The following is a 9,921-nucleotide window of genomic DNA, read 5'->3' on the forward strand; positions in this document are numbered from 1 at the left end:
AAGTGAGCACTCTAAGCATTTGCCTTCAAATAATTTTTTGTTCCACAAATTTCCTCACCAAAGCAGTAAAAAGTAAATTTTTAAAAAACCAAACAAACAAACATGTAGTTTCCATATCTTTGTTTGTTAAAGAGTAAAATTTAAAACAGAAGCACATATTCCAGAACAAGTAGGGGGAATATGTTTATTCATGGGTCAGTAATTTCTAGGTGCTAGGGTAAATACAGTACCAATCTCCAGGTAATTGCACCACATCAATGTTTGAGGCACAGCAGTCACTGAAATCAATAGAGTTCATTTGCTGTACATTACAGCGAAGTTACACTCTTAAAATGTTAATACATCTGCTAATTATGTTACCGTTATCACTTTTTTTGTGACCAATGGCTCCTTTCCATTCTGAAATGACCAAAGGAGACATGAGCTGGAATTATTTAGCTTAGTGAAGTCTGTTTTTTACCCCACAAAGCCCAAACAGCCAGCTTTTAAACGGGTAATTAGTTTGAGATGGATTTTTCTCTCATTAAGTCAAACAGTATGTAAGTACATGTTTTCAAATCAGTAAATACTACCTACAAGAACCTGTGTTAAGTCAAGCTCTCTCTTATAATCTTATAAAAACTTGGAAACTACTATATGTCAGTCTTAAAGCCCAAACATGATTTATGGTGGAATCTTCACACCAAGAGCAAAAACTGGTCCAGCACATGTAGTGTAAACAGGGCTTCTTCATAGGTTTGCTTTCTCACAGCTTTGAATTCCTCCTCTTACTTCAAGTTTTCAGTTTTGAGCATGATTTTAAACACATAGCTCTATTAGTCCCAAAAGCACAAATATTTTGATTTCACAATTTGAAGAAAAAAAAAAAAAATCCTCATTTTTAAAAACACACGTCCAAATTTTGTGCTCCTATGCAGAAGCCCCGTGTAACAAAAAAAGAGACTATTTCTTCCTCTCATTCCTCATCTTCAGCGGGTTGCCTTCACTGCTTCAGCACAGGCAGCTCTCTTGGCTTAAAGAAGGCCTGAGCCATCCCCATGGCGAAGATGTAAACCCTAGCATCCACCATTATTTTTTCCTTCTGCAACAAATCTGTGGGGTAAAAGGAGGGAAGCTCATATTAGGCTTTAATTCTTACAGTCTGAATGCTGCACAAACGTTAGTGTGTGAAAAAAGTCGCACCGTCTATTTTGGTCTGGAACTCGTCAAGCGGTAAAAGAATAACTTCGACAAATTCTGGAAGGAGAAGATCAATGAAATGGTCACATGGGCCTTTATGTCTGAGGGCTACTTAAAAAGGGAACTGAAACATGACTCACCTCCATCATCTGTGGGGGAAAAAAAAACAACACAAGAGAACAAGATTAACATAATGATATTGGCTTTTTAAGAAGCATAAAAAAAAGGGAAGACTGAGTTTCTCTTCATGTTTTAGGACATAGGTGTCAAACTCCTGCAGCCTAATTATATTTGGCCCGCGAAGCCATACCAAATTACTATTAGAGCTGGCCTACTGGTATTATACAGCTAATATATATATATTGTTTAGTATTACGCTTTGCTTGTTCCATATTCAGTTTTCCAGCAAAACTTATTTGAGTCCATAAGAAAAGATTCATTCTTATATCTGGAGGAAGATTTTTTTTTTCAATAAATATTAATGTTAGCCCGCGACTTTGTTCCAGTTTTGAATTTTGGCCCACTGTGTATTTGAGTTTGACACCCCTGCCATAAGTCATTGTTGATTTTGTCTTCACTCTCCATCCCCTGCCAAGCTGCACCTGTGATTCTGCGGCTGCTCGCTGATGAGCTGACAGATAAGATCTTTTCTTATCCTCTGCATCCTTACCCTATCACCTCTGCCTCCCACAGGGCGCCAGCCTGCCCTGTTGAAACACTATTTTTTTTCAGTGTTTCAACTGAAAAAAATAGAATGCCATTGATAAAAAAATAGAATGCCAATGATGCAAAGTAGAATGCCTTTGATCCCTTGTGATGTCATCATCTTGCTGAGAGAAAAACCCTTAAATAGGAGCTTTGCTCTGTTAAACTTTGCTGCTCAACGGACCTTGACCTGACAGTAAGCAAACCCTTTTGGAGAGTTTTGAGAGAATTTTGTGTTACTTAGCAATTCACTGACCAAGCTGACACATTTCACCATGTCAGCCAGCCCATCCTTCTGCTCAAATGAGCTTGGAATAGTTAGAGGGAGCATTTTGGGAAACCACTACAAGGTAGAGGCTTTCCTCGGAGAAGGGGGCTTTGGTATCGTAGCCAAATGTCGTGATACCATGACCAACCGAGCTGTGGCTATTAAGGTGAACAAGAGCCGCCCTGATATTCTGCAACAGGCAAAACTGGAAATTTTCATCCTGGAGCAGCTGAGAAGGTTGGATCCAGATGCCGCCAACATTGTTAAATGGAACGGCTTTTTCCACGACGGGGAGCGAGTTTGCTTAAAGTTCGAACTCCTTGATCAATGCCTGTGGGACTATATAGGGGACCGGAAAAACCAGGGTCTCCCCATAAGCGAAGTCAGGCCAATTTTAGGTCAGCTCACAAATGCTCTGTCCCACCTGGGTTCTGTGGGAATAGTGCACGCGGACCTCAAACCTGGAAACATCATGGTTGTAAACCGCCATGAGTCTCCCATCAAAGTCAAACTTATAGACTTTGGCCTCGCATGTCCTGCGTCTGCAGTGATGCCTGGTGACCGTGTGGGGACGGTTGGTTATAGTGCACCTGAGGTTATGCTTGGCCTTCCTTACAATGAAGCAAGTGACATGTGGTCTCTGGGGCTGGTAGCTGTGGAGCTTGGTACAGGGGTGCCACTCTACCCTGGAAATGAAGACTATGATGTTTTGAAATTCATCATAGACACTCAGGGTCAGCCACCAGATCATGTTCTAGACTCTGGCGTGTACACTGAAGACTATTTCATTGAAGACAACAACAACCAACAGCGCTGGACATTTAAGACTGACCAACGATTTCAGTACGAGACAGGATATGAGTCCCTGGAGACAAGATACATCAAACTGACGCGTCTCGACGACCTCGAACAAGTAATGATGTTTAGAAGAGGACCCGAAAATGGCCAACGTTTGTTTGTAAGCTTAATTAAACAGATGTTGGCCTTGGATGCAAACCAGCGCATAACACCGTCGGAGGTTCTCCGGCATCCCTTTTTCAACCCTAAGAGTTCCCCTTGCATTGACATGAGTGCTGAAAGACCACAAAACCCTGTGGTCTTTCAGCACCCTTCAAACTTGAAATGCAAGAGATCAGAGAAAATCAACAGTTTTCAAAACTCTGTTGAATTTTCTCAGCAAGTATTCGTCCACACGTCAGCCAGCCCATCCTTCAGCTCAGATGAGCTTGAAATAGTTGAAGGGAGCATTTTGGGAAACCACTACAAGGTAGAGGCTTTCCTCGGAGAAGGGGGCTTTGGTATCGTAGCCAAATGTCGTGATACCAAAACCAACCAAGCTGTGGCTATTAAGGTCAACAAGAACCGCACTGATATTCTGCAACAGGCAAAACTGGAAATTTTCATCCTGGAGCAGCTGCGAAGGTTGGATCCAGATGCCGCCAACATAGTTAAATGGAACGGCTTTTTCCTTGACAGAGAGCGGGTTTGCCTGAAATTTGAACTCCTTGATCAATGCCTGTGGGACTACATACGGGACCCGAATAACCGGCGTCTCCCCATAAGTGAAGTCAGGCCAATTTTAGGTCAACTCACCAATGCTCTGTCCCACCTGGGTTCTGTGGGAATAGTGCACGCTGACCTCAAACCTGGAAACATCATGGTTGTAAATCGCTATGAGTCTCCAGTCAAAGTCAGACTTATAGACTTTGGCCTCGCATGTCCTGCGTCTGCAGTGATGCCTGGTGACCGTGTGGGGACGGTTGGTTATAGTGCACCTGAGGTTATGCTTGGCCTTCCTTATAACGAAGCATGTGACATGTGGTCTCTGGGGCTGGTGGCTGTTGAGCTTGTTACAGGGGTGCCACTCTACCCTGGAAAAAAATATTATGATGTTTTGAAATTCATCATAGAGACTCAGGGTCAGCCACCAGATCATGTTCTAGACTCTGGCGTGTACACTGAAGACTATTTCACAAAAGACAACTACAACCAACAACGCTGGACATTTAAGACCGCCCAAGAATTTAAATACGAGACAGGATATGAATCTTTGGAGACAAGATACATAAAACTTAAACGTCTGGATGACCTCGAACAAATAATGATGTTTAGACGAGGACCAGAAGATGGCCAACGCTTATTTGTCAGCCTAATTAAAGAGATGTTGGCCTTGGATGCACACCAGCGGATAACATCCTCTCAGGTTCTACGGCATCCCTTTTTCAACCCTGGCCTCTCCAACAGGTTCCCAAGTATTGACATTGAAAAACCATACAGAGTCAATCTCCAGCATGGCATCTTCCACCCTGGACAAAAGTGATAAAAACACAAACTGGGGTTGGAAAAGGATATTAACAGCAAATTACACTGGAAATATTAATTAAGCTGCTCCAATAATGATCACTTTGGCCTTTTTTTTTTTTTTTTAATTTTCACTCCCCCCACCCAAACCAGTCACGGCAGATGACTGTCCCTTCCTGAGCCTGGTTCTGTCGAAGGTTTCTTCCTTTTTAAAGGGAGTTTTTCCTTCCCACTGTCGCTAAATGCTTGCTCATAGGGAATCTTCTGATTGCTGGGGTGGCCAAAACTCTAGGGGAACTAGCAATTCTTGTGAAAATTTAAAAAAAAAAAAAAAAAAAAAAAAAAAAAAGCCTGCCAATATTCAAAGCAGAGCAGCGGACACCTTACCATCACATCAGTCCTTTAATCCGACCTAAAACACCATGTTTACAGAAATAAATTCCATACAAATTGGAAATAAATTGTTGTTTTTGATTGTTTATAAATATATAGTGCTACCCTTCAGCCTCCTAGTAGACATACCTGTGTTATAAATGTGAAACTCCTCTGATTTTCAGAAAAGTTGACCTCTGACCTTGAAGTCAAGGTCACTGAGATTTAAGCTTCACAGAGATTTTCAGTAGATGCAACCATGGTATTGATTTGAAAAATCTACACAATCACAAACTTGGATGTCCACAGCGCCTCGCCATATACCAAAGATTAAGAGGTGGTTTTTTCTAGGTTTTTATAAAGATTACAAAACACAAATAACAAAAATGCCAACGCTATTGTCATTTTTGACAACGCTATTTTGATGTTGTCTAATGTAGTGCAAAAAAAAACAAAACCCAAAATTTAATAAATAAAGTAAATAAGGCATATACTACATAGTATACAAAATTTTAGTGGTCCACAATGGGGTCAATGAACAGAATGAAGGAAGTAAGTCTTTTATATGACAATGGTGGGAAAAAGCGTTTTCCTATTTATTTGTATGTTTGTCACACTTAAACATTTCAGATCAAACATTTTTTTCTTTTTTTATGTAAAAAGAAAAATCCTTTAACTGTCCAGTTTTCTTGATGTTACGATGCTTCTACCACTGGTTTGTCATTAATAAATCAGACTTTGGCTGCTGCAGCAGAAAAAGACAAAGAGAAAATGTAATCACACAAATCAGAGGTGCAGATTTACACTTTACCTGAAACAGAGCAAAAGTGCTTTTTAAATAGGTTAATGAATATTAAGTAATATAGGCTAGATGTCTGGACATTACTAGTTTCATTTGGGCCTTCTGGGTCATTAGTCCTCTGGCTTATTGCCAGTTACCAGCCAAATAGCTTGTGTATTTTATTATCTTAGTGTGTTAAAGATTCTAGTTCTGGTCAAACTGTGCTTCATTATTTGTTTACAGCACAGCTACAGTTCCAGGTGACTTCAAGTCAAAAGGATGCTACATGTCAATGGCCAGCAGCCTGTATTCAGTTTGAATATTGCAGTAAATGTACCTGGATCTGTTTCTATTGGGTTGTGAATTTGGTCTCACTGTTACATCCAACTTTTAGAGTGGGATAAAGACAAAAAGAAACAAGAGAGAATGGATTTGTAGTTAGAAATCCAAAGTTGCTTCTGTTTTGCCCACACACATTGATGATGATTTCACATCACTAAGCAGGTTATCAAATGTGGACAGAATCTTAGCAGAATCTTATAATTCTCATAAGATTCTGTTTTTCTGTCATTCAATACAATGTGTTTATGTGTGACATACTGATATGAACCATAGTATCTTATGGAATTCCAAAAATGGCTGCCAGGACAGCTGCCGCCACACTGATGTGACACACTACAAATCAACTCTTTGATGCTCTGTGCTGAGTCTGCACAATAACCTGCACTTAAACATTCATTTCATATCGCGTACACATATACACATACTGTCCCTCAAGAAGACACTGAGAAAAAATAAAAAAATAACATTGAGACTGTAACTTTGCCATAAGTCATAGGTGTCAAACTCGCAGCCCGCAGCCTAATTACATTTGGCCCGCGAAGCCATACCAAATTACTATTAGAGCTGGCCTACTGGTATTATACAGCTAATATATTAATTGTTTAGTGTTAAGCGTTGCTCGTTCCATATTCAGTTTTCCAGCAAAACTTATTTGAGTCCATAAGAAAAGATTCATTCTTATATCTGGAGGAAGATTTTTTTTTTTTTTTCAATAAATATTAATGTTAGCCCGCAACTTTGTTCCAGTTTTGAATTTTGGCCCATTGTGTATTTGAGTTTGACACCCCTGTATTAGGAGGTTTAACACGTGAACACTGGATAACAGTGGGACAATCTGATAGGGACAGTTCATGTTTGAGTACAGATGCTTATGACAAAGGTCAAACTCACAGGAGACAGCAGATGCAATTAGTCTTGGTATTGTATCGGATCAATACCAGCACGACAGGATTGATACTTTGTTTCTAAATTGCCAATTGAACTGCAGAGGCTGGAAGGTTTGAATGTCAAAACCAACTGAGACTTTCGAGTCATTACACTAACCCAGACTGCTGCAGTAGGCTTCAGCATTACATCAGCTGCTCAAGCAGGTGAGCTACAGTGACATGAAGTCACAAAGATATTGTTCATTTTTAAGAGAAAGATCACAAAAACTTCAATTTACAGATTGGAAAAATGATGAACCAACTTTCTGTCTGTGATCATGTCAGATGAAACATTGACCCATCAAGCATAGCTCAGGGTAAAAAATATATATATTTGAAAGACATCAAGTTTTCTCTCTAGAATAGAGTTTAATTATTTTAGCACCGGCTTCAGATTACTGCACAGGAATTCTGCTTGTAAGTGAATCTAAGAAAAGTGATGAAGCCAACATGGCCAACTGAATTATGTCCTAAACAAGTTAGAGTAAAAATGAATGATGATGGTGAAAAAACTGAGTTGTGAAATGTTTTCTCACCCAGCTTCTGTGTTGGGTTGATATTCTCCACATCGTCACCGTTGATGTTGACCAGGATAGTCTGAATGGTGCAGTTAGACAGACCAGGGTCCAGACAGGTTGCTGCAAGCACAGCAATAATGTTAGCCAAAACAAACTTATCAGTCTACTTAAAAACCTTATCGCTCTTATTGGAATTTTCAAAGATAAAATGTGTATGGACACGTCATCCTGCCGATCCCTGAATTTCTGCAGTATGGTGTGTAATAGTACCTGGAGTGACTCCTACTACTTCTCCTGTGTAACCAGTTTCCTCCTTCAGTTCCCTCAGTGCAGCCGCCTCGGCAGTTTCCCCCTCATCGATCAATCCTAAACAACAGAAAAATAACAAAGTGCCAACTTGGAGATGATTAAGCACTTTTCATTACCCTGGAACATACTCCATCATCGAGCACATCATGAGTGAAAGAAACTGACCTGCAGGAAACTCCAGAGTGTAGCATCCCAGAGGAGGGCGGAACTGCTTCACCATCACTACGCAGTCCTTATGCAGCGTCCGTTTCAGCAGAGCGATTATTCCCACACCTGGAGGAAATATGTTGTATGCCTTCAATAACTCTGGCAAAAGCTGAACAACCAGAAAATGAAAGAAGATACGCTCACCATCTGCTTCAGTATGGGCCCGCCTCGTTGTCCGTTTCACAGTCTCCCAGGTTCTGGAGGTTTAAAACAGGTAATCAAAGTAGTTTAAGGGTGGACCTGTTGTGCTGCTCTAACATCCTTCCTTCCTCTTCCAGTTAAGCTAACTTTCTTCTGATTGGCTGCCCATCAAAATCAACATTTTTGAACAGTTGGTGGGTGGGGCTCCTGAGAGGAAACATCCACATAACCATCTACTGACATCGTATAGAGACAAGAGCAGAAAAAAACCTGTCTGAAACTGAGTGTTTTAGACAGGTTTGTACGTCGCTAAGAGTAAAAATGAATGATGATGGTGAAAAAAAACTGAATTATGTGTCTACGTCACTGGGTAGCAGTCTAAGCAGAGATGCTCAGACTTCCTTCTTCCAAGCCTCTTCCAAATCTTCCATTGGAAAGAGTTTTTCCCAATTCATCTGAGAGACATAACCTCCGCAGCAAATCCTAGGTCTACCCTGGGGTCTCCTCCAAGTAAGACATACCTTGCCTAGAAGGGACCCAGGCACTATCTTAGATGCTCAAACCACTTCAGACGACTCCTTTGTGGAGAGGCAGCAGTTCTACCCAGAGCCCCTTCTCGCCCTCAGCTCAGCCACCACTCGGAGGATGCTTATTTCCAGAGTGTGGCTTCGCGATCTCATTCTTTCCATTGCTACCCATAGATCATGACCATTGGTGGGGGTTGGGATGTACCACTAACAGTAAAACAGTACCGTTGCTTTCACATTTGGCTCTCTCTTCACCTCAACAGACCAGCAATGTGTTCTGTGTTATTCTATCAAGCTACTCTATTTTATTTAAGCTATTATATTACGCTTTAAATTTATTGTTTTGTCTGGATAAACACCAACATTTCCCAAATTTCTAAATTAAATAAAGATCTTTTTGTCACTGCACATACACTCATTATTTTAAACTCAGGCAATGTCTTATATTGCTATCCACTATTTTAACAGTGTTAATTAATCTCACTGAGAATATGGAAATCCACAGACAGAACAATACCTGGTGTTTCCAGCGGGGTCCACATATGTAGTCTTTTCCAGCTTCACCCATTTCCCTGCCGCAATAAGCTAGAAAACAAACAAACATACGCACAGCTCATCACATGCCTACTGTTCAGTAAACTAACATGGAAGCTCCACATTGAAACTTTATTACTTTAAACTGTATAACACAATTTTTATATTACACAAGTGAAGCCAATTTATAGCCAATGCACTATTATAGCAATTTTATACTGCTAGCGTCGACATTTTTTTTCTGAACGCCCTCATTCACAAACATTTAAACACACACACCTCTTCTTTCACAATGTGAGGAGCTGCAGTGTCTTTGGGTTCTTCGTGGTTGCTCATTGTTACTGTCCGACTGAAAATGAAAGAAAGACGAGTCAGAAAGCCTGACCTGGGCAGGAAAATAAAGCAGTTGTATCGACCCGTAAACGCTGAAGAGACGTTTCAGATCATGAGCTACTCAATTAGCTGCCAGAGCCAGGCAACTGCAAGACCGTTCAATTTCCCCCTACCTTTCCGCATTTAGCCTTCCTTCCCTGTGTTTCTTTGTTTGTTTAACGGCGGGTATCTGCTTTACCCGTCACAGTGCTACAAACTGCCAGAGCTCGAGTATTTCAAACTTTTAACAATCCGGTAAATTTGTAAAAAAACACTCAAATTAACTCACGTGAACTCCCTTTCGTGTGTGACTAGTTGTAGAGAGTAGAGAAACGATGATGAGTCACTCTGCTGCCACTTCCTGATACAACAAACGTCACAATAATGGGAAGAACCGAGAGACTTAAATCTATTTCAATAAACAGTTTCAATGTTAACA

At 40.6% G+C, this 9,921-nt stretch overlaps 2 protein-coding genes across 3 annotated transcripts; one reads left to right on the forward strand and one right to left on the reverse strand.

The window, feature by feature from the left end:
- Positions 1-170: 170 nt before the first annotated feature.
- Positions 171-9,878, reverse strand: nudt5 (nudix (nucleoside diphosphate linked moiety X)-type motif 5). Of its 2 annotated transcripts, none has more exons than XM_085137963.1 (9): positions 9,772-9,878; positions 9,390-9,459; positions 9,094-9,161; positions 8,053-8,105; positions 7,867-7,974; positions 7,663-7,758; positions 7,411-7,512; positions 1,183-1,236; positions 171-1,092 (listed from the first exon to the last, which is right to left on the reverse strand). In XM_085137963.1, the coding sequence occupies exons 2-9, from the start codon at positions 9,444-9,446 to the stop codon at positions 983-985; spliced, it is 648 nt and encodes a 215-aa protein (XP_084994089.1). In that variant the 5' UTR covers positions 9,447-9,459; positions 9,772-9,878; the 3' UTR covers positions 171-982. The 2 variants fall into 2 exon arrangements, with proteins under 2 accessions (XP_084994089.1, XP_084994090.1); XM_085137964.1 differs by lacking the exon at positions 9,772-9,878 and adding an exon at positions 9,617-9,765.
- LOC146498647 (uncharacterized) lies at positions 1,367-4,570 on the forward strand. The gene has a single exon (XM_085137962.1). The coding sequence runs from the start codon at positions 2,160-2,162 to the stop codon at positions 4,470-4,472; it is 2,313 nt and encodes a 770-aa protein (XP_084994088.1). The 5' UTR covers positions 1,367-2,159; the 3' UTR covers positions 4,473-4,570.
- Positions 9,879-9,921: the final 43 nt, after the last annotated feature.

This window comes from Neolamprologus multifasciatus, chromosome 17 (assembly GCF_963576455.1).
Source record: "Neolamprologus multifasciatus chromosome 17, fNeoMul1.2, whole genome shotgun sequence".
NCBI classification, from domain to species: domain Eukaryota; kingdom Metazoa; phylum Chordata; class Actinopteri; order Cichliformes; family Cichlidae; genus Neolamprologus; species Neolamprologus multifasciatus.

Coding starts and splice junctions, on each gene's coding strand:
- nudt5 (XM_085137963.1), bottom strand. CDS start 9,446: ATGAGCAACCACGAAGAACCCAAAGACACTGCAGCTCCTCACATTGTG. Junction 7,759..7,866: donor CACTCTGGAGTTTCCTGCAG/GTCAGTTTCTTT, acceptor TCTGTTGTTTAG/GATTGATCGATGAGGGGGAA. Junction 7,513..7,662: donor AGTAGTAGGAGTCACTCCAG/GTACTATTACAC, acceptor CTGTGCTTGCAG/CAACCTGTCTGGACCCTGGT.
- LOC146498647 (XM_085137962.1), top strand. CDS start 2,160: ATGTCAGCCAGCCCATCCTTCTGCTCAAATGAGCTTGGAATAGTTAGA.